Source organism: Podarcis bocagei, assembly GCF_964188305.1.
Source record: "Podarcis bocagei genome assembly, chromosome: 4".
NCBI classification, from domain to species: domain Eukaryota; kingdom Metazoa; phylum Chordata; class Lepidosauria; order Squamata; family Lacertidae; genus Podarcis; species Podarcis bocagei.
Genome location: NC_138128.1, coordinates 5,875,450 through 5,899,132, shown reverse-complemented (window position 1 = coordinate 5,899,132; position 23,683 = coordinate 5,875,450). Strand labels below are relative to the sequence as shown.

Genomic DNA, 23,683 nt, shown 5'->3' with positions numbered 1-23,683 from the left:
CGTAACAAGAGGTATGACTGATAATAATAATAATAATAATAATAATAATAATAATAATAATAACAACCCCTTTCTCTTTTAATGCACTGCACTGGCTGCCAATTAGTTTCCGGTCCCAGTTACAAGTGCTGGTTTTGACCTGCAAAGCCTTAAATGGCTCAGGACTGCAATACCTCAAGGACCACTTCTCCCCATGTAAACCGCCCCGGACCCTGAGATCACCCTCTGGGGTCCTCCTTCGTGTGCCTCCCTGAATAACCCAGAGGGACCTTCTGCCTCAGCTGACACTGGGCACCCTGTTACTGCAGACGTGGCTCCCAGGGGTGCCCTTCTCCCCTGCCCTTGCACTTCCTGGGCACGTCCAGACTGTCGTTCTTTTTGGGTGGGATTCCAGCACACACAGGGAAATTCAGATTGGGCAACTGTAGCTGACTGTGCAGTCCCCGAGTTTCCCCAAGAGAAACCTTGTGCAATAAGGAAAGTGAGGGGGGAATGCAGAGGAGAGGGCAGGGCAACTTGCTTGCTTTGAGGCAACACCATCTAACCTTCCCAGAAACAGTAGAAGAAGAAGAAGAGGAGTTTGGATTTGATATCCCGCCTTTCACTCCCCTTCAGGAGTCTCAAAGCGGCTAACATTCTCCTTTCCCTTCCTCCCCCACAACAAACACTCTGTGAGGTGAGTGGGGCTGAGAGACTTCAGAGAAGTGTGACTGGCCCAAGGTCACCCAGCAGCTGCATGTGGAGGAGCGGAGACGCGAACCCGGTTTCCCAGATTACGTGACTACCGCTCTTAACCACTACACCACACTGGCTCTCTCAATGTCATTCAAAAGCCAGTGTTGCCTAGTCTCCCTGCAAACAAATCGGGGTGAATACTGAACAGACAGACTGTCTGGAAGAGACCTTGGAGGCGGGCTCTTCTGGACCTTTCAAGTGCTCTGAGAAATGACCACTGGAGTGGCTCAGAAGACAACGTGAACGAGGTGATGTCTTCTGCCTGACTCGGCCCAGTATACCTGAAGGAGCATCTCCACCCCCATCGTTCTGCCTGGACACTGAGATCGAGTTCCGAGGGCTTTCTGGCGGTTCTCTCCCTGCGAGAAGCCAAGTTACAGAGAACCAGGCAGAGGGCCTTCTCAGTAGTGGCACCCGCCCTGTGGAATGCCCCCATACCAGAGAAAAACAACTGCCAGACTTTTAGAAGACATCTGAAGGCAGCCCTGTTTAGGGAAGCTCTTAATGTTTAATAGACTATTGTATTTTAATATTCTGTTGGAAGCCGCCCAGAGTGGCTGGGGAAACCCAGCCAGGTGGGCGGTTGTTGTTGTTGTTGTTGTTGTTGTTGTTGTTGTTGTTGTTGTTGTTGTTGTTGTTGTTGTTGTTGTTGTTATGAACAAGCCTGCCCCAGGGTTGGATCAGGCCAAACAGCCACCTCTTTTCATCTTATCATAGGATTGCATATTTGGAAGGGACCCTGAGGATCGCCTAGTCCCATACGGGGATCGAACTTGTGACCTTGGCGTTACCAGCACCATGCTCTAACCAACTGAGCTATCCTTTCTATTTCCCAAGGAAGTTATAAGGAGCCCGAAAGAGCCCTTTGGGTTGGCATAGCTATTTTGACCGAAAATCCCAGAGAAAATCTAATAGCAAAACACTCCAGGCACCCCATATTTGTTCTGCCCCCCTTGATCTTCCCACTATATAAAAAAGGGGAATGCAATCTCCAAATGGGATCCTGCTGCGTGTCTTCTTGAGAGTCCCGAATTTACAAGCCGCCCTGGTACTAATTTGCTGGTCTGTGAGCTGCTTTGGTCATGTTAAGCTGACTTTGTAAAACGAAGGTATGGGGAACCCGTGGCCCTCCAGATGTTGAGGGACTCCAGCTCCCATCAGCCCTTGCAACCAGCAGAGCCAAGAGGCCGGGGACGGTAGGAGTTTTAATTCAGCAACATCTGGAGAACCACAAATCCCTCATCCCTGCTTTAAAAGCATTAACATCCCTTCCTCTTACAGCTTTTGTTGCCTATATGCATAGATTTCTTAGAACAATAAAAAGGCTTTCAAAATCACTCCTGAAAATAGCCATTTAAATAAGTTGCCAGCAGTTGTGATTTATGAGTTGGATGAGCAAGGCAGAGAGTAGCCAGGTATAACATCCGAAGGGGGTGGGTGGCGAAGAGGCTTTCTAAAGCCTTGCTGGTCTTACAACAACTCTGAGGTAGGCCAGTGTTATTATACGCAGATCCAGACAGCCAAATCTCCACTCCTCTGTGGACAGTTCTTACTTGGCTTGTTTTTAAATCACCATGGAGAAGCCTAAGCAGAGCCAAGAAATACAGACCTAGAATATCCCTTTTTAAAGTTTATTTCTACAGAGCAACCTTCGTAATTTTCCAAACACGCTTGTGCAGGCCAGAATTCTTGTGGGGGTCAGTTGAGTGCAAGTTAGACACAACACATATTCAGAAGTAGTTCCTTAATGCCACACACTGTTTCTCCAGAGTCGTACATGCTACGGTTGTCTCCCGCTTGGACTACTGCAATGTGACTCCATGTGGGGCTACCTTTGAAGGTGCCTCGGAAATCACAACTAATCCAGAATGCGGTTGCCAGACTGGTGACTGGGAGTGGGCGCCAGGACCACATAACACCAGTCCTGAAAGACCTACATTGGCTTCCAGTACGTTTCTGAGCATAATTCAAATTGTAGGTGCTGACCTTTAAAGCCCCAAACGGCCTTGGCCCAGTATACCTGAAGGAGCGTCTCCACCTCCATCGTTCCGCCCGGATACTGAGGTCCAGCTCCAAGGGCCTTCTGGCGGTTCCCTTACTGAGAGAAGTGAGGTTACAGGAAAGCAGGCAGAGGGCCTTCTCGGTGGCGGCGCCCTCCTATCAGAGATAAATAACTACGCAACTTGTAGAAGACATTTGAAGGCAGCCCTGTGTTGAAAAGTGTTTTATTATGTTTTATTATGCTTTTATATGTGTTGGAAGCCACCCAGAGTGGCTGGAGCAACCCAGCCGGCTGGGCGGAATATAAATATTAAGCACTCCCCAACTCCTAACATAAATCTAGCATCAACAAACAATGTAAGTCTTCTCCAAGACATATAACACGACTTGGATGATCAAGTCAGCTAAGTGGGCACACATCTTACCCTTTCCAGAGAGGTTTGGGATGTTATTGAATGATGCAGCCCTGGTAGCTGTGAGCTCAGGTGTGCTGCTTCATAGACAAGCTAAAATCTGCTTTAAAAGGCCCTTAGCACCCGATTCAGACTCCCACCCTAGAAGCACACCTCTCTCTAACTAGCATCCGTGTACTGAAAGCCCTCTCTGGACATATCAGGAGGACTAGGCACTCTGCTTGCTTATAAGAGCGCAGCTTCTCTGAATTCCATGCCATTCGTGTCAGACATCTTGACTGTGTGGATTTATCCTTTGGACTCTTTCTTGAAGGCTTTGGGACGGGGGGGGGGGGGAGTCCACAAAACAGCAGTTTTCTGTTTTTGTTTCCAACAGCGTGCATGTTTGTTTTTCTTTCATTCTGCAGGTCTCCTTCAAAGCTGTGATGAAAATGTAATTTGGAATTGGCACACCCAGCAAGGGAGGAAGTGGCGGGCGCCTTGGGAAGGGCAACGCTGTTTTTGCTTTAACCTGAAACGATCCAAATGGATGTTGGGCCCAACTGGGTTTTCCCCCCAGGCGGAGTCGCATCTGGTCCTCTTAGTCACCCTCTCTTTAAAATCAAATGGAAGGAAATCTCACCTCCAATTCCTCTTCTGTTTGTTTGTTTCAAATACCCCCGTATGAACTGTGTCGAGATCCATGGACTTTGCTTGGTGTACTTCGTTCACTAAATATCGGCGGAAAGGCACCGCTGTGCATGTGCTGTGTTCAAATCTGTTCTGATTCTGTGGTGGTGAGACTTTTGCCCTGTGTGTGTGTGTGTGTGTGTGTGTGTTCATAGTGGAAGTCGGTTTCTCAGAGACCAAACCGTTAACCAAGTAAGCGTTGGAAACAGAAGGGAAAGGAGGCCAGGAGGAAGCAGACAGGAAATGCTACCATCCTTTCAGGAAGGAAGTTTTTTAAAAGATGGCGATTGCAGCCAGCGATGCTTTCCACATATGCAAGACGGCACTCGCAGCTGGGTGCAGCGTCTTAGGTGCTTGACAATCCACCCCCCCCCACTGTATTGGCTGCCCCAAACGAGGTGTAAATGCAGGAGATGGCTTACATTATTTTATTTGAGGCATTTCTATCTTGCTCTCCATTAAAATGTGCAAGACAAAAAATAAAACCAGATTTATATAGTAATAATTAATAATATATGGAACCAGTATCGCCTCGAGACAATAACCGTGAACGGGTCCAGTGAGTGAGCAGCCTGCCTGTCTCCACCTGTGAACAGTTAACCGAAGGGTGAAAAAAATACGTTTCTAAACCTATTTGTCTTCAGCCCACAAAGGCAGGTTGGCTGTTGGGCAGACTTGTTCAAAACTGCTTGGGAAAACCATCCCCTTAGCAAACCTCGCATCATATCCCTTAGTGGCTTAGTCCTTCACGGTCAAGGCTCCCCCCAAAAAATGAGTATCGCGTGGAGGGCGATAAGAGGACAGGACTCAGGAGGTATAACAGCTCTGTCTAAACTGGATTCCTCTCCCAGCTCCATAGAATAGAGTTGCAAGGGACCCCGAGGGTCATCTAGCCCAACCCCGTGCTTCTGTTCCTGCCTCATTGGATTCCCATTCCTTTTTCTCAATTTCCCACTGTGCTCTTCCACCGCACTCCAACGTTCATTTTTTCAGGCTCTCCGCCTCCTGATTTCGGTGATTCCCTCCACTCGATCAGCTCCACCTTGGCCAGGATCTGGTGAGGCATGAAGGAAAAACCTCCCAATAATCCTGGCTGGAATTTCCTGCCTTAGTTAGCCGCATAGGTGAGCCTTTTGGTGGGCCTGATCTTGCAGCAGCTGAGCTGCAGTTGCCCAGAGCGTCTTATTTATTTATTTAAGTTATTTAAACAGTTGTGTTTATCTGCTTGGGGAGATTCTAAGGAGCTTCTTTCAGGAGAATGTGAGCTGGAGAAGCGAGAATAATCCCCTTTGTAATAAGGCATTGTTTTGAAACTGTTTGCGGGGAGGAAATTGCACGTGACGGATTTAAGAAGAGCTATAATTTTAAAATTATTAGTTGGGGAGAGTTATGCCTCTATAGTTCAAACTGATCTTTTTCCAGATTTCCTTGGAAAGCATTTCTTAAGTGAGATTTTAAAATATTGTATTTTTTTTTAATAAATGAGGTCGTCGGTGAAATGTCTTTTGAAAATAATATATTAAAATGTTAAATGGCATTCCGTTCACACGAGCTTTTTTGGTGAGTTGTGTTCTTTTATACTGTGGTGCTTTTTCACGGTGATGCTTTGCTGGTTGTGTCTGTGTGTTGAAAACGGTAAGGAAAATGGAAAATGGCCTCATTTTTCTCTGCTATAGACAACTCTTCCAGGCATCTCTGTTGCCCACTAGACTTTGCAACTGTCTACGTTTTCAATTTGTCTGCCCCATTTGGATACAGGAAATTGACAGGCCTGTACAGGAAACAGAATGAGGCATCTGAAAAAAATATTTCTTGCCTGGGATTGCAGAGCAGCTTTTCTAAAAGCAAAGGCAATTTTCTTTGTAGTGGCAATCACTCCCTATATCCCTTTTGTTGCTTTGCTCCAACATGCTACCACGGGAAATTAGGAAAAGCAGAGCAAGCTTGGAGACCAGGGAGTGCCTGTATGTATTTGTATATATGTATGTGTGTATATGCAATCTCCTTTTCCTTCCGTGTTAGTGGGAAAGGGTGGGTGGGAAGATCCTGGAGGTAAGAGATGGTATCTCTCCTAAATGGATAACAAGGGCTGTCAATATGCACAGTACCCAGCCCTGCATGGTTTATTTGGCGCCTCCTGCAGTCATTGGTGCGGTCTGGTTATAACCGTTTAGCTACAGAGAAAGGCAAACACTTACATTCCAGGTTGCTGTCTACAAAATGACACAGGAAGCAGCATGGAATTAAGCGTGGCAGGTGTTCAAAACCTGGGCTATCATGGTATTTGTGATAAAGCAACAAAGAATCTTTCATCACTTAATAAACACATTTATTATGGCACAAGCTTTTATGAACCTCAGCCCACTTCCATCGGGTTCACGAAGTGTGATCTCCACAAAACGGTTCCCAAAGAGTCAGGATAACATTTCAAGAGACATACTAGGAACAATTAGATTTAATACTGTCAATAAGTAAATGCAAAGGAACCAATCCCTACTGAGTTGTATAAAACACTACGAATAAACTAACCTAATTTAGTCACTTAAAAATGAACAGGAGAGAGAAGAATGCCTAACAAAGAAATAAAATGGCAGCATAAGAATTGGGGGAGGTGCAGAATTGTTATTCCAGAAAGTTCGCTGCAATTAACCCGCAAGCCTTGGGTGGAAGCCACACCTGTCACCTGTGGCTGCCTTTCCTCCCAGCTCCCACCTGGGTTTTCTCTCTCAGCCACTTCTCCATCTCTCACCTGGAGAGAGGGAGAAAATGGCCATTCATTGATTCTTTCCGGGAGGCTTCTCCTGGTGCAAGCTGAAGTTCACCTGAGCAACAGGTAACTAAGGTTGAGGGTGGCAGCTCTAAGAAGCTTGCAAGCCACTGCTGGCAATGAGAATGGATGACACGGGCTCTTCCAACATCTCCCCATCGGCCCACCCAGCTCTCCTGGAAGGAAATTGCAGCCAGGTTGGGTTAGCGTGGAATTGCCAGGATCCTATACGGGTGCGGCTGACAGGTACCTACATTAATGGCTTCCATGTTGACTTCCTTTTCTGCATCTGGAAGGTGGAACTTGAAGGCACGCAGCAGGTTAGCGAAGAAGATGAAAAGCTCAATCCTTGCCAAAGGTTCTCCCACGCAGGACCGGCGGCCTGCAGGAGAATCCGAAGGGACAGAATGGCTTCCATGAAAGAAAGACACAATTCCAAGCCCTTGCCTACTGTGTTGGTCATGCTCATTTGATGTTACCCAATTATCATCAAAGGTGGTCTGTTTAACTCGGAAGCCGCTGAGACCATATAACACTTGTCCTGAAAGGCCTACATTGGCTGCCAGTACGTTTCTGAGCACAATTCAAAGTGTTGGTGCTGACCTTTAAAGCCCTAAACGGCCTTGGTCCTGTATATCTGAAGGAGCATCTCCACCCCCAACATTCAGCCTGGACACTGAGGTCCACCTCCAAGGGCCTTCTGGTGGTTCCCTCACTGCGCGGTTACAGAGAACCAGGCAGAGGGCCTTCTTGGTAGTGGCGCTCGCCCTCCCATCAGATGTCAAGGAAATAAACAACCACCTGACTTTTACAAGACATCTGAAGGCATTCCTGTTCAGGGAAGTTTTTAATGTTTGAAGTTTTAGTGTGCTTTTAATTTTCTGTTGGGAGCCACCCAGAGTAGCTGGAGAAACCCAGCCAGATGGGCGGGGTATTAATAATAATAATAATTATTATCATCATCATCACCACCATGGTATGGGATTTCACCATTAAGTCTGCATCCTGGGAAGGAGAAGGAGTAGGTTCTTTACCTGTCGAAAAAGGCAAGAAGGCTTTATTGCTCGCAAACCGGCCAAACGAGTCGAGGAAGTGCCCCGGGTTGAAGGTCCAGGGGGTCTCCCAGTACTCTGGATCATACAGCGCCGAGTGAAGGTTGGGCAGCACCAGGGTCCCCTGCGCAAAAGGGAGAAGGAGAGAATTACTTCGGATGAGTTTGCAAATTAATTGTTGCCATCAGAACATCCTTGTTAGTTCTTTCTAGAGATAATATTACTATTTTATCCTTTTTGTACCTTGGATCTTGAACAAATTGGCTCCCGAACAATTGAAATCCGGAAGTGAGTGTTCCGGTTTTCGAACAATTTTTGGTAGCTGAACGTCTGACCGGGCCTCCACGGCTTTTGACTGGCTGCAGGAGCTTCCTGCAGCCAATCAGAAGCCGCGCTTCGGTTTCTGAACGTTCTGGAAGTCGAACAGACTTCCGGATCGGTTTCTGTTCGACTTCCAAGGTACAACTGTACTGCTTTTAAAAAATAAAAAAATAAAAAAAATCGAACAGCGTATGAATTCTATGAAATAAATAAGCAAAATAAAAACAAATGAGAAACATGATTCAAAATCGTGTGAAACAACTGATGGGCAAACCTTTTTGCAAGACAGGGCCTTGTCTGCCCTCCATGTAATCAAATAAACAGGCTGCCTGGAGGAACCCAAAGCATCCCAGCTCCTGACTGGTGCCAATAATGGTCACAATGATTATTATATTTATTTTCTGTTTATTCATACCCCACCTTTCCGCCTGTGCTGCCTTTGGGGGAAGGAGCATCTTGTACCTTTTTAAGGGGGAAGCCCAGCAAAGTGATGTCCTCCAAGCATTTCCGGAAAGGCCCAGTGATGGACACATTGCAATGGCGCATCACCTCATGAAGCACAGCATTGGTGTACGGCACTCTAATCCGGTCCTCGTAAGTGATGACGTGGGAAGGTCTCAGAACGGCGTCTATTTCCTCATGGATTTTCTCTGCAGATAAATAATTCCCTTAATGGATGCCAGCAGAATCCTTCTTACTTGTTAGTCTTCATTTCCTCATACCACCTCGTGGATTTATTTTATTTTATTATTATTATTTTTTAAATGCTTTTTATTGAGTTTTCTTTAACATAAACAAAATAAATACTCTAACATTCCACAATCATATCTCTACTTATTTTCTAAACACACTATCGTGCATGGACTTCCTCCCCTCAACAGGTTTTCTTATTAAATTTTCTCTTTTTTCGCAGATTCTTAATAGCATTCTATACACATCACAAAATTTATTTTAATCCTACTACAGTCTTTAAACTTCTACAGTTATTACCTATATATTCGACAAATTTACTCCATTCATTTTTGAACTTTGTTTCCTCTTGGTTACGGATCCTGTGGGTCAGTTTTGCTAATTCTACATACAGTGGTGCCTCGCAAGACGAAAATAATCCGTTCCGTGAGTCTCTTCGTCTAGCGGTTTTTTTCATCTTGCGAAGCAACCCTATTAGCGGCTTAGCGCTATTAGCGGTTTAGCGGATTAGCGGCTATTAAAGGCTTAGCGGCTAAAAGGCTATTAGCAGCTTAGAAAAAGGGGGGGGGGAATCGGAAAAAAATTGGAACACTCGCAAGACGTTTTCGTCTTGCGAAGCAAGCCCATAGGGAAATTCGTCTTGCGAAGCAGCTCAAAAACGGAAAACCCTTTCGTCTTGCGGGTTTTCCATCTTGCGAGGCATTCGTCTTGCGGGGCACCACTGTACCGGTATTCAACCATTTTTGTCTGCCACTCCACGAGTGTTGGTATTTCCCGAGTTTTCCATTTTTGGGCTACTAAGATTCTGGCAGCAGTCGTAGCATACATAAACAGTCTCTGATCTGCTTTTCTTAATTCGTCTCCTATCAATCCCAGCAAAAAGGCTTCTGTTTTTTTGGGGGGAGGTATATTTAAACAGTTTTTTTCAATTCGTTATAAATCATATCCCAATTTTTTTTTTCATTTTTTTACATGTCCACCACATGTGAAGAAACTCTCCCTCTTTCATTTTTCATTTTTCAAAATTTTATTTTTAAGGGTGGAGGACCTGTGGACCTCCAGATGGTCCTGGACTACAACTCCCATGATTCCTGGCCATTGGCCGTGCTGGCTGGTGCTGAAAGGAATTGTAGTTCAGCAACATCTGGAGGGGCTGCAGGTTCCCCATTTCTGCCCTGGACCCTTTGGACTTGAGGCATATGGAAAATGGGCCGTCATAAGGTTGATTCCTTTATTTCAACAAGTTACCGTATTTTTCGCTCTATAACACGCACCCGACCATAACACGCATGTAGTTTTTAGAGGAGGAAAATCCGTAGGCATGCCACCCATAGGCATTCCCTCCATAACACACACAGACATTTCCCCTTACTTTCTAGGAGGAAAAAAGTGAGTGTTATGGTGCAAAAAAGACAGTATATATTGATTCACACACCCCTGGAATGTGCCTGGAGGTGCCTGGCAGGAGGAGAACATTCCATTGCTCAATACCAGCCTCTTAGCACTAAACTGAATTCCACAAACTGAATTACAAAATACAAAGCCAGTTAAAATTCACCCTAAAACCAGAAATGCCTGTTGGAATAAAAAACACCCGAACTTCAACAGAGAAGGGCCTCTCTGATCTCAGCCTTTGGAGAGCTCCACAGGATTGGGCCCACAATGCTGAACGTACAGCTCCTGATAGTTGCAAGCTGTAGCTGTGAGCCACGGAGGGCCACTCACTCTGCCACAGACCTCAGTGATCAGGCAGCGATATAGTGAGTTTGGGGTATCCTTGTTAATGTGCCTTGTAAGTTAATGCAAGGCTGTAGAACATACTGCCCCAGACCATACCAATATGCTGTGGTCACCCTGCTTTTTTACCCTCAAGCTCTCCTATTTCTTTCACAGCCACATGGCAGGCAGAATTTCCCCCGGTAAGGAAACACATTGACAGGGAAGCTACACTGGTTGACTTTTGCCTGCGGCGGTTCAGCAGGAAGTGAGACCCAACTCTTCAAGGTTCTGCCTAGACCTGTTCATTTCGCTCCTGTTACAGGAGATTCACACCCTTCCTCCAACTCTCTTAATATTTTGCAAAATGCTTTGCAAGTCTGACTCAATTCTCACTGCTCTTTAATCTGGGATTGCACCATTGTCAGCTTACTTTGTAATTTTAGGAGTTTCACACATGTAGTCGACTGAATTTTGCAATTTTGTTATTCTACAGTCATTATTAGCTAGTCTATTTGTTGAATGCATTCAATTATTTTTTTACAGTGGTGCCCCGCAAGACGAATGCCTCGGAAGACGAAAAACTCGCAAGATGAAAGGGTTTTGCGGTTTTTTAGGTGCTTCGTAAGACGAATTTCCCTATGGGCTTGCTTTGCAAGACGAAACGTCTTGTGAGTTTGTTTCCTTTTGAAGCGGGAACTGGGCTGGCAGGGAGCGAGTGAGGGAGTGACCTACCTTTTCCAGAGGGATCCTCTTCTGGAGAGGGCACAGAGGAGGCAGGTGGGCTGGGATCCAGCAGATCTGGCTGGGTCTCTGCGCCGCCTCTGCCTCTCTCTCTCTCTCTCCCCCTCCCCACGTGGCTGCTCCATTTTGCCCTAACTGCGCGAAGGCAGAAGGAAGTGGGACAAAGGAGGAGGAGGAGGAGGCATCCACTGCGCTTGGGCCGCCGCGAAGGCGCCTTTGTGGGGGTGGGAAGAAGCCGGGAGCAGCTGCCAAGACTGGGGGGAGCCCAGCGGTGTGGCGCAAGGTAACGGGGGGAGCAAGGGAGAGTCCGCGCCGGGTGCTTCGTGCGTCCGCCCTCGGTTCCTGGGCTCGAACTTCCTTTGGCACCTCGTGGAGAGAGAGGCAGAGGAGCGGGCTGGGGCTTTGATGTGGGACGCGGTTTGGCGGAGCAAAGACGCGGCAAGGCTTGGCGACAGAGGAAGGGGGGCTGTTTTTGTGGGGAGGTGGGAGGGGGTGTCTTTGCCTCTTCCTGGCAACAGATCCTCCAGGCTGGGGAAACTCCTCCTGCTAGGGAGCGACCCGCTTTGTGCTTTGCCCGCTATCCCATTATAATACAGTACCAGGGTGCATCCGTGCTTCGCAAGACGAAAAAATCCGCAAGACGAAGAAACTCGCAGAACAGATTAATTTCGTCTTGCGAGGCACCACTGTAATTGCTGTTCGAAACAAAATCTTCCCATGGCAAAATACAGCATTTAGAACTATATTAACTGTAATGCAACAGCATCACAAAAGTATTACCGACCCTCTACTTATGGGTGTTTTCTCTATGGGGGCCTTACATTGTACTGAATGTCCCTGGGTGTGTTTCTTGTTTTGTTTTAAACAGCAGCGGGTGGGCCTAGTCAGGATTGAAACTCTGGCCAGTGGGAAGCTGATTTTCCTCCTCCTCTCTCCATGGTCCTGGAAAAAACCTGCCCCCTTGAAGTTGCTGCTGACCCCAGTAGCTGAGTCCCATTCCAATGCAAACAGTAGCTTGGGCAGGGGTGGTTTATGGCAGCAACGCAGGGGGAGAAAACTTAGTCTTGCTCTTAATCATGCTCTGCATCAGAGGGACCCAGGGTGGGTGGTACCACCCACTGGGAGTGGGCGGGGTTACCTGGGGGGGCATTAAGAGGCCAGGGGGCAACAGAAGGGTGCTGGACCAAGTTAATCAATTTTGTCAAATGAACTAAACTAAACGATTTTCATTGAATTTGGACTAAATGTGCAGTGAACTGTTACTGCTTTGAATGTTGCTGTGTTGTGCAAACCGCTATTCTGAATCATGCTTTTTACAGGGTCGGGTCGGGGGCAGTGGGAAAGAGTTTATGGAACTACTGCTCTACAACATGTGCTGTTTTAGCCCCAAATCCAGACATGTTCAATGGGATCACACATTTCATGCAATGTGCAGCTTAGGCTAGGGATGTAAGAAGAAGAGTTTGGATTTGATATCCCGCCTTATCACTACCCTAAGGAGTCTCAAAGTGGCTAGCATTCTCCTTTCCCTTCCTCCCCCACAACAAACACTCTGTGGGGTGAGTGGGGCTGAGAGACTTCAAGAAGTGTGACTGGCCCAAGGTCACCCAGCAGCTGCATGTGGAGGAGCAGGGACACGAACCCAGTTCACCAGATTACAAGTCTACCACTCTTAACCACTACACCACACTGGCTACACCACACCACTGGTTAGAAGGCACCGTATTCCGTTCTGCCCTGCATTTGGCAAATACAAGGTGGACCATAAAACAATGACCTCTGATACCATTCTGCGTACATGACATGGGCATTCCCATTCCCATTGCAACACAGTCATGGATGCTCATCCCCAGCTGATGTTCCTGGGTCGCATGCACAGTCTTGCACATGCTTACATCTGGACTGGGCAATACAGTTCTTGAATCAGCATTAGCAACACACTTTGCAATGGCATCAACCTTGGCTGTGAGTCCTGGAAGACCTGCTGCCTGCCTTGCAAGCCTTTTTACACCTGGCCAGGGAGGGTGGAGCCCTGGCTGATTGACTCCAGCTACAAAAGCTGAGGCTGCTGAACAGACCCTTGGCCCTGGGGGTTCAGTGGGGGTTGTTGCTGTTATTGATATTAAATTTTTGTACATCTTTATTTTAGATCATGTTACGATTAATGTGGAAACTGTTCAGTTGGGCTGCGTACTTCTTGATGCGTTTTCCGCACATCAAATGTAAACCTCTGGTTTTAAGTATGGGAAGGCGGATTGCAAATAACATGATGCAGATGATGATGATGAGTGACCCACCTTGAACGTCTGGATATTTTAACAAGTAAAGCAATCCCCAGTAGAGGATAGTCGTGGTGCTCACGGTCCCTCCAATCAAGAGGTCAACTACAGTTTGAACCAAGTTGTCTTCATTGAAAGTGGATGTTGGCTCATCTTTGCTCTGTGGGCAGAATGCAGAAAAGCTTAGTGGATCCCTATCCAACAAGAGGTGCTTGTGAAGTTTCCTTGGCCTTTTTGGCCAGCCAGGCTTGGAGGCAGAGCCAGGTCATGAGTCAAAGATTCAGTTGCCAGAGATTCAGTTGCTGAGCAGCCAGGGCTCCCGAAACACTCCTTTTTCTCTGCAGATACTTATACCCCACTCCCAGCCTATCCCTGCCCCCCAGAAAATGGGGGGGGGGGCTTCCAAATAATGAGCAACAACATTCGGAAGGGTAAGCACAAAGCTATATTTATCGGATATTTTCAGATTCTTGTGCCAACTTTTTTCCTCTTTGCTGCTTCAAAATTGATTTTACCGCTGCTGTGCTTAGGCTGGTTTGTAGACAGGGCCAGCTCAAAGACATTTTGGCACCTGTGGTGAACCACAAAATGGCGGGGCTTCCCCACCAGGAAAGAACAGGGAGTGAAGATCCACATCAGACACACAGGGGGCAGAATCAAATCAATCTGACCCGATGGTTGAACTAGGAATCAAAGGCCGTTGTGTGGGGGAAAGGGGCCCACTCGTGCCAGGTGGGTGCAGAGCCCAGGAGACCCCAGAGGGCAGCCCCTGCCATTTCCTTCCTAGGGGAGGAAGGAGACCAGCAGACCCTCCTATTCAGCAAGAGGCTGCTGTTGAGGTGGTATTGCGAGGGGGGTACTGCTGTGGGAAAGGCAGATCCGGCCTCCAAGGGGTGTCCCGTAGCCGTTGCTACAAGTGAGGCATCCCTTGAAGGCTGGATCTGCTGCCACTGTGGATCGTCCCACCTGAGGCAATCGCTTCATCTTCCTTCATGTGGACCAGCCCTGTTTGTAGATAGTTTGTCTTCTGCTGCTTTCTATTGTTGCTAACTAGTTTAATTGTTTTGGACTCTGGACTGCATTTGGCACTGAGTTTTAAACTGCCCGGAGGACTTCTGACGTTCTGTGAGTGGCATATAAATGCAATTCATCAATACGGAGGTGCTACATTTAGGGCCCATTCAACCTCTGTCAGGGTCTTCATGGGCCTTTCTAGCATGATTTCCAGAGTACAGTGGTACCTCGGGTTACAGACGCTTCAGGTTACAGACTCCACTAACCCAGAAATAGTACCTCGGGTTAAGAACTTTGCTTCAGGGTGAGAACAGAAATCACGTGGCGGTGGCGCGGTGGCAGCAGGAGGCCCCATTATCTAAAGTGGTACCTCAGGTTAAGAACAGTTTTAGGTTAAGAATGGACCTCCAGAATGTATTAAGTTCTTAACCCGAGGTACCACTGTAGTAGGGATTCCACCCCTAATTTCCAGCGAATTCTGGGAATTGAAGTTCTGTGAAGGGGAATTGGGGCCTCTGAGCAACTGTCAGGACCCTTAACGAACCACAGCTCCCAGAATTCTTTGGGGGAATCTGTGGCTGCTTAAAGCAGCATCACAGTGCTTTAAATAAATAAATAAAAATTTAAAAATTGTCCAGTAGCACCTTAGAGACCAACTAAGTTTGTTCTGGGTATAAGCTTTCGTGTGCATGCACACTTCTTCAGATAGTGCTATAAATGTGCCCTAAAGCTAGCTGGCTGTGGGTGAAGCAACATCAGAGCCCGGCTTGTTCTTAGCAGCCATGCTGAGCCCTGCCCAAGGCCGCTTTGCCTCAGGAGGACAGGCATGGTGCTGAAACTGGACAGAAGCCATGTTCTTACCTTTGCCATTTGGTCCAGGTAGAGGTCAATGAAATCCTCTGGTTCTTGACCTTCCTTCCATCTTTCCTGGTGGCTTTGGACCTCGTCCTTCACAAGGGCATGGAGGAAGTTGTTGTATTCAAACGCTTGTTGATGCGACCCTTGTAGGCGGCGCATAATCCGCGGGAAAACATTATATACCTGTGGCAACAAAGGAAAATGCAGGTGAGGAGGACTGTCATGAAATTAATTCCGAGTGACCCAAAAAACGGCTCTGAGGTAACCTTAATGTGCTGGAAAGGGGAGGCCGGACATTTCTCAGAAGAATGCAATGTTTCTGCAAAGCATGCAGATTGATCTTGCAAAAGAATAAAAAGGAAGGCAGCAGCTGGTCGTGCCAAACCCAGAAAATAGGTGGAGTTTTGCAGCATGCACTGTGTGGGGCGAGAACACAAGGACCCTGAGCGGAAAGGTCCCTGTTTTCACTTAATTTGAGGAAGCGTAACGGAAAACGGCTTTCAAGAGGACAAGAGCAGGAATAGAAGGAAGCTCACCCCACCCCTGAAAGAAGCCGGAATGAAGACGATCAAATAGGTGGCTTTTATCAGTCGGTTGAAAGAGTCGTCCTCACTGGCGAAGCGATGCCCAAACAGCAAAGAGCAGATGACGTTGGCCACAGCGTGGTTTATGGGGGTCTGGGGGTCAAAGGCTAAACCTGTGAATGCAGGAAGTATTAGTGGCATGGTACACACACTCACACACCATCGCTAATGAATTAATGTAGGGTATTCTTTTCCTTTTTCTTCCCCTCCCACTAATATATTCTAGTCCCCCCCCCCACCCTTTGTATCAATATGTTCAATGTTGTTTGTATTTTGCATTTATTTTTTAAAAATAATAAAGTTTCTTTTTTAAATGCAGTAAAAAACATTTACAACCGGAAACGCCTTCACCGGGCACCTAAAAAGATTGTCATGTTGGCACTAGCCAGACACCTCTGGGGTGCCAACACTGAAAAGGCCCTCTCTCTTGTAGCAAACCTCGTTTGTTTCATTTTGTCCACACTCCGCTTTGAATTCATATGTGGCAGAACTGGCAGAAGATGAGTTCATAGCCACAAAACAAACCTGCTCAAGGTATTGGGCAGGGACTTATCTCATCCCAAATTAAAAGCTAATTGAATCACTTGGAAACAGCTGCTGTGCAGGGCAAGCGCTGTAAGGAAGCTGTGTCCACCACTTTGCAAGATAACCAGTTATTTTGGCAAGTGCATCAGCCGTCAGATGAATTCCAGAGGGACGGGGCTGGACCCTTTCATTTCTGCACAGTTGTTTTCTGAGTGCCTTGCAGATCGGTCCATTGCAACAAGGAACCCCAGATCATGTGTCGTGTGGAGAGAGCTATCATAATCAAAAACTGAAAGCTGCCTGGCTGTGAGTTTACCTTCCTTGCTTGCCACTGCCATTAGGAGTTGGTGGGCTTCGTTGTGAATTCTGTCTTCCAGGTGCTTCTTCCCCACCCCAAGGCTTCTTAGTGCCATCATGGCAAAGTATTTCTGCTGCTTCCAGTTATGGTTGTTCGTAGGATAAATGCCTGTGTGACACAAAAGAAAATCCTTTTTCTTTTTCTTTTTTTAAATGAATATTTATTAGCGTTTTCATAAAGAACAAAACATATAACAACAAACACCATGATCACAACAGATACCATGATCACAAAGAAAATCCTTTTTCTGTGTCAAGCAGCGCAGCTGTAACACGACGGGCGAATATATCTTTTGCCCTCCGCAATAATGTTGGCAATGACAGACTCTTTCAATTGCATTTATCCATTGTGGCTAAACAGTTAAAGATGTGCCTTGAAGGCTGGCAAATTAACTATGGCACAAGCCGGTCTTTGCTCACCTGGGGCTCTCCAGGTGGCTTGGATGGGCTGGTGGGAGTTGTCATCCAAAACATCTAGGGAGAACCAGGTTGACAAAGGCCAGTGTGAGCTTTCTAGACCACAGTCCACTTCGTAAGATGCACAAAGTGATATCCTCAGCTACTGGCAGGATGGGAAGCAGTGAGGTCAGAGGGAAATGCATTGCAGAAGGTACAGGCTGTGACAATTAAGTTATTAGGCAGTCACAAAGAAATGTGAATGACAGATTCTTTGTAATGCTACATGGCAGCTCAGTTCCGGCGCCTCTCCATTGCCATTCTAAGAGAACAAGGGAAGTGTTCGCGGTGATTTCTGGCACTTCTTTTTTTCTAGAAAAATAGCATTGTATGTGTAAATACTCTGCACAGATAGTGCTCTGCACAGATAGTGCTCAAACCTGTAAAGGTTAACATCTGTTCTATTCATAAAAGCGTTAAAGAAAACAGTTTATTTTAATATCCCTGAAACAGGATTCCATATTTCATATCTATCTATCTATCTATCTATCTATCTATCTATCTATCTATCTATCATCTATCTATCTATCTATCTATCTATCTATCTATCTATCATCTATCATCTATCTATCTACACTGGTACCTTGGGTTAAGTACTTAATTTGTTCTGGAGGTCTGTACTTAACCTGAAACTGTTCTTAACCTGAAGCACCACTTTAGCTAATGGGGCCTCCTGCTGCTGCTGCGCCGCCGGAGCACAATTTCTGTTCTCATCCTGAAGCAAAGTTCTTAACCTGAAGCACTATTTCTGGGTTAGCGGCGTCTGTAACCTGAAGCGTATGTAACCTGAACTGTATGTAACCCGAGGTACCACTCTATCTATCTATCTATCTATCTATCTATCTATCATCTATCTATCTATCATCTATCTATCTATCTATCTATCTATCTATCTATCTATCTATCTATCATCTATCATCTATCTATCTATCTATCATCTATCTATCTATCTATCTATCTATCTATCTATCTATCTATCTATCTATCTATCATCTATCTCTATCTATCTCTTGGATACTAAGAAAGAGTTGGGGTGATGTCAAAAACTGAAATTGGACCTCAGTTGGCAGGAAGAATTTAAAGAGTTGCAGCTCTGCAGTATCTCTGTGCCAGGAGTTTACCAAATTTCTTCTTGTCACCTGTTTGTTCAAGGCATCCGAAGGACACCAAAGATCTGCTTTAGTCTAATTTCCAAGAAAATAATAATATTGGTGTTTACCTTTTTCGCCCATCAGATCCTTATAGAAAGGTGAGAGCGCTCTTCCCGCAGTCTCTTCTGAGTGAGTGACAAGGCACTCCTTCACTGCCTTGTATCCATTCAGCACGACAAAAGGCATGGTTCCCGCCCAGATGGTGTAGATGTCTCCATAGATGTTTGCTAACTAGAAAGTTCATTATCATTTTTATTTTTTTAAAAAGCAAGAATACAGTGGTGCCCCGCAAGACGAATGCCTCGCAAGACGGAAAACTCGCTAGACGAAAGAGTTTTCTGTTTTGGAGGTGCTTCGCAAAACGAATTTCCTATGGGCTTGCTTCGCAAGACGACAATGTCTTGCGAGTTCCTGCTGGTTTTTCCCCCTCCCCTCCCCCTTTTTCTAAGCCGCTAAGCCGCTTATCAGCTGATCCGATCAGCAGATAAGCCGCTAAAAGCCGCTAATAGCGCTAATCCGCTAATCCGCTAATCCGTCACTGGGCTTGCTTCACAAGACGAAAAAACCGCTAGACGAAGAGAATCACAGAACGGATTCTTTTCGTCTTGCGAGGCACCACTGTATAAGATGGTCCCTCCTGGATCAGGCCAATGGCCCAACTAGTCCGGCGTCCTCTTCTCACAATGGCCAACCAGATGCCCACAGGAAACCTATCACTGCCTCCTGTGGCAAGGAGTTCCATAGTTTAGCTATGCACAGTGTGGTTAAAAATTGGTTAAAACCACAGCTGAAGAAGTGAGCTGAAAGGAGATTTTCTGGTATTTTTATTTTAGCAAGGGATCAGTAAAGGATTGGGGTCTGGGAATTATGCAGTTCTGTGAACCACAAAGCTCTGAGTTCAGATTTTGCCTTGACCGTGAAAAATTTTGGAGACTACTTTCTTATGGATACTGACCTGCCTTAGAGGACTGTTACAAAGATTGCAGAGGTTAGGAACATGAAGTCCTTTAACCCCAAATCACTGCAGGGTTGTTCACATGCAACGTTCAGTGAAGGTCAGCGGCGTAGCGTGGGTTGTCAGCACCCGGGGCAAGGCAAGTAATTTGCGCCCCCTAACCCGGGGCAAGGCAAGTAATTTGCGGCCCTAACCTGCCGCCGCCGCCAGCTTCTTGCTGCTGCCTGGTCTGGACTGGTGTGGTTCTCTCCCGCGCTCAGCGCTGCGCTGGGCAGCTGCTGCACTGTCCCTCCTCCAGATAGTCCCTCGCTCTCTCTCCGCACCACACGCCTGGCACCCCCCCCCCTCCACAGTGGGTGGCGACCCAGCAGCTCAGATCGGATTCGCACAGCCAGCATTGCAGTGAGAGAGAGTGAGTGAGCCAGGTAGGGGCAGAGAGCTGCGAGTGTGAGCATGCCCCCCCAGATGTTGCGCCCGGTGCGGCCGGGCCCCCCTGCACCCCCCACGCCACGCCACTGATGAAGGTACAATCTATGTACCTTGTGCACAAATATTTGAGCTGTACAGTCGTCTAGTTGGTTGCTATAGTTGAGCCTCAGAACCATAGAGTTGGAATAGGCAGCTGTCCCGTAGGGGGATCAACTCTGAGACTTTGGCATTATCAGCACCATGCTCTAACCACACAAACTCTTGTACGTATGTGGTAACAACTTCTACTTGTCTGCAGTGCAATGTGTAAACAAGATTGGGAGCAGCTAGTATGTACAACGTGGAGTGGAGAAGTAGCAGCTAGAGGAAGGGGTGCCAGCCCTACCATGAGGCATATTCGCCTTCTGTGAAATGGGCATATCCCATCCCAGCTGCCCAGGCTCTGCTGCCACATGACCACAACCCTGGAGCAGGCCTGCCCTTCCTGGCTGCTACTTCTGCTCTGGTCCCTGATGCTGGCAGCTATCTGGTTGGGCACTCCAGGACCAAGCCAGTATCCCGCCTGGTTGGGTGTGCCACAGCTGGCTCCTTGCTGAGTCATGGAGCACCAATGGTGGGCCTTCTCCCTCAAGAACTGCAGTACTTTTAGAGAGAGCCTCGGGTGCTGGCATCTGCCCTGCCAGGTTCTCCATGACTGCTGGCATTCAGAAGACCAGATCAGGCTGGCTGCCCACAGGCTGCTGCCTGGCAATACGGGGAGACACCTTGCATAGGGCTTCCCAAAAGTCTTGCCTCGAAAAGTCTCCTGGTGAACTGCAGTGCGACTTTGGCGACTGTGCTGCCTGTGGCTGATGGGAATCGTGGTCCAAAACACAAGGTTGTAAAGGCACAATTTGAACGTTTACAATTGCTCCTAAAGAAGGAACCAGTGTTCTGGAATGTATTGTCAACCTTTTTTTTTTTTTGGTTGGCACTTCTGAGAAGTTTCGCCTGTTTGTATTCTTTGTGTGCGCACAGATACAGACTTACAAATGAACTTGCAATTTGCAAATGCATGCAAATTGATGTGGGCCCAGCCCACCCACCATTAGGGGGAGCACTCCAGCCTGAGGCGCAGTGCTGACCATGTGCATAGCGCTAAAACTATGGTTTAGCATTGCACTGGAATATGATATATATGGCCGCAGGGCACTAAAGCAGCAGCCAGAGAACGAGTGTGGAGATTACCATCTCTCCTTCCTGGGGAGTCCTTTTCTTTCAGACAGAAGACTTCTTTGCCTTTGGAAAGACTACTTAACCAACTTGAGAGCGTCTCGGTAAACAAGTTGCTTTTTAAATAACCTTCTGACTCATGGTGCCTTCTGGGGAGGGCAAAAGATCTCTGCCCCTGCCATGCAGCAGTCAGCTGGGAACCTACTAGGAGAGGAGCATAGGGAACTGCCTTCTACTGAGTCAGACCAAAGGTCCATCTTATAGCTGTCAACTTACAGATTTGAAAATAAGGGAGCAGCAGCCAAAATAAGGGATCAACAATTACTTTGATAAAATACATATTTTGTTGCGTGCAAATGGCTTTAGATACATATTAGGTCCATAAATTACCATATAGCATATATTCAACACAAAAAAAGCAACAATTTGTTGTTGACAAAGGACAGCTGGACATAGAAAGGGCCCCAATACCTTCAGTAGCTTATTTAAGGGACATCATCAATAAGGGACAGCAGCGGGACATGGCGCTGGGATAAGGGACTGTCCCGCCAAATAAGGGACGCTTGACAGCTATGGTCCATCTACCTCAGCATTGTCTACACTGACTGCCAGTGGCTTTCCAGGGTCCCTGTAACTTTTTATTTATTTATTTAATTTTTTTACAGAAAATAAAAATCAAGGGACCCCAGATAAATTCTTTTCTTTTCTTTTGGGAGATGAAGGATATCTAATTCAACTTTGCTGGGTTAAAAGTAAATAGAGAATTTGTATAGAAACACGAGGCACCAATAAAGCAGGTAAGAAGACTCAGTTTTGCAATCTTCTCTTTCTCTTTCCTCTACTTAATTATCTTTGTTTTCCCCAGCTTGAAGGTCCCTAACTTTGTTCTAAACACACTTTGCTGACCTGATCTAGTCCAACCCTCCTTGAGATGGGGAAGAAATTTGCTTCTGTTCACTCGTTAATATGAAACTCCTGAACATACACTTCATGAAACCATGACGTGAACCGAAACAGTTATCCTTTGAAATTTGCACCTCTCTCAGTTTTGCAATGTGGTTTCCCAATCAAATAATGTGACCCCAAAATGTGCATATTTGGGGAACGTGTGCATCGAGATGCATTACATACCGGTACATTAGTGGATATAACATATAAGAATGCATTACATTAGGGGAAATCTCTTGCAAACGTGTGTGTATTGGGAAATTTTTGCAGAAAAATGCTGGGGAGGTCTTTCACAAGGACTTTTAAAAAATAGCATGCCAATGCAGAAATGTGGAAATCTGAACTTAATATCAGAAAACTGAGAAACCAAAATGGACAGGTTTGACTGTCTCTAATCTCTCCCCAGATGCCCTCTGGGGGCTCAGCCAATATCGTAGTAATGATCAAAACAATGCTTAAGTAAGCTCTGGGCAAATGACCCACGTTATCCTGACCCCGGGCACCATGCCTTTGTCCCCCCCCCTACCTGCCCACCAGCCAATAATTACCTTAGCAAGAATCTCTTTCTTAAGGGAAAAATCCAGGAGGCACAAATTGCCAATAACGGGAAGAGGCGTCGGTCCTGGGGGGAAGTGAGTCCGCGCCCATAGCAGCTTCAGAAACTGTATAACGAAGAGAGAGAGGACTGTGAGTAGGAAAAGTCCACTTAGCCCAATCATCCCCCTAAACGTCCCTTTTCATCCTTTGTCCTCGGTCTCTCCTTCAGAAAACCTCCTGGTTCTAATTATTGCTAAGAGATGTGTCTGCAGTCATCTCTCCTGCAGACACATTGCCTCTCTTTCTCTCCCTTCCTTTTTCTTTGGTTTATTATTATTATTATTATTTTTAAAATGGTATTAATGAGTGTGGGGCCCCCCACTATTTGACTAAGCCACACCTACTGTGCACTCTGAGCTCTCACTGGCTCAGCGGCCGGTGATGAGGTCAGCTGGGCAGGACTGGAGAAAGGAGGGATGGCTCCCAATGAATCTCAGGTAGGGATGAATGACTCTGTCTCAGTGTTGCTTTCTCCCAGCTTCTCATTTCCCCCATCTTAAATTCAGTTCTTCACAGTTCATGATTTATTTATTTCCTTAACTCCTCATGAAAATTCACCTGCACTTCATCCTGATGCATGCATTTAGTAAATGCATTTAGAATGCATTTATTTATTTATTTTTTTTATTTTCAATGCAAAATTGCAACAACAACAACAACAACAACAACAACAACAACAACAACAACAACAACAACAATTTATTATTTATACCCCGCCCATCTGGCTGGGCTTCCCCAGCCACTCTGGGCAGTTTCCAAAAGAATATTAAAATACTATAATACATCAAACATTAAAAGCTTCCCGAAACAGGGCTGCCTTCAAATGTCTTCTAAAAGCCTGGTAGTTGTTGTTCTCTTTGACATCTGGTGTGGGGGCATTCCATAGGGCGGGTGCCACTACTGAGAAGGCCCTCTGCCTGGTTCCCTGTAACTTGGCTTCTCGCAGTGAGGGAACCGCCAGAAGGCCCTCGGTGCTGGACTTCAGTGTCCGGGTAGAACGATGGGGGTGGAGACGCTCCTTCAATGTTTGTAACAAAAATTACAAACATTGAATCCAAAATAAAACAGTGCAAACAAGGGAAGTAAAAAAAAACACACAAGAAAAAAAGCGCACACACAAAAAACAAAAACACACACCTACAAATAAAACCATATCGTCATTCTACTCTAGTCATTACATACATATACACATATTGACTTCCTTCCTTTG

General features: G+C 46.4%; 2 protein-coding genes across 9 annotated transcripts in view; one reads left to right on the top strand and one right to left on the bottom strand.

Moving 5' to 3' along the window:
* Nucleotides 1–5,369, top strand: part of CAPN10 (calpain 10) — a 28,173-nt gene extending 22,804 nt beyond the window's left edge. For all 8 annotated transcript variants that reach the window (XM_081190247.1, XM_081190243.1, XM_081190248.1 and 5 more), the window contains one exon: nt 3,557–5,369. In XM_081190247.1, the coding sequence (XP_081046373.1) occupies nt 3,557–3,586 (30 nt within the window). In that variant the 3' untranslated portion in view covers nt 3,587–5,369. The remainder of the gene's footprint in view (nt 1–3,556) is intronic.
* Nucleotides 5,370–6,134: 765 nt separating this feature from the next.
* On the bottom strand, nt 6,135–22,721 carry LOC308584993 (cytochrome P450 2J4-like). Its single transcript, XM_081190415.1, has 9 exons — nt 22,425–22,721; nt 18,401–18,563; nt 16,685–16,834; nt 15,796–15,956; nt 15,263–15,442; nt 13,406–13,547; nt 8,421–8,608; nt 7,620–7,761; nt 6,135–6,967 (listed from the first exon to the last, which is right to left on the bottom strand). The coding sequence occupies exons 1-9, from the start codon at nt 22,593–22,595 to the stop codon at nt 6,789–6,791; spliced, it is 1,476 nt and encodes a 491-aa protein (XP_081046541.1). The 5' UTR covers nt 22,596–22,721; the 3' UTR covers nt 6,135–6,788.
* Nucleotides 22,722–23,683: the final 962 nt, after the last annotated feature.

Excerpts from the sequence above, each read along its gene's own strand:
- LOC308584993 (XM_081190415.1), bottom strand. The coding sequence starts at position 22,595 with ATGATTGGGCTAAGTGGACTTTTCCTACTCACAGTCCTCTCTCTCTTC. Across the intron at positions 16,835-18,400 it reads GGATCTGATGGGCGAAAAAG|GCATTTATCCTACGAACAAC; the intron begins GTAAACACCAAT and ends TGTGTCACACAG. Across the intron at positions 6,968-7,619 it reads CTTCTTGCCTTTTTCGACAG|GCCGCCGGTCCTGCGTGGGA; the intron begins GTAAAGAACCTA and ends ATTCTCCTGCAG.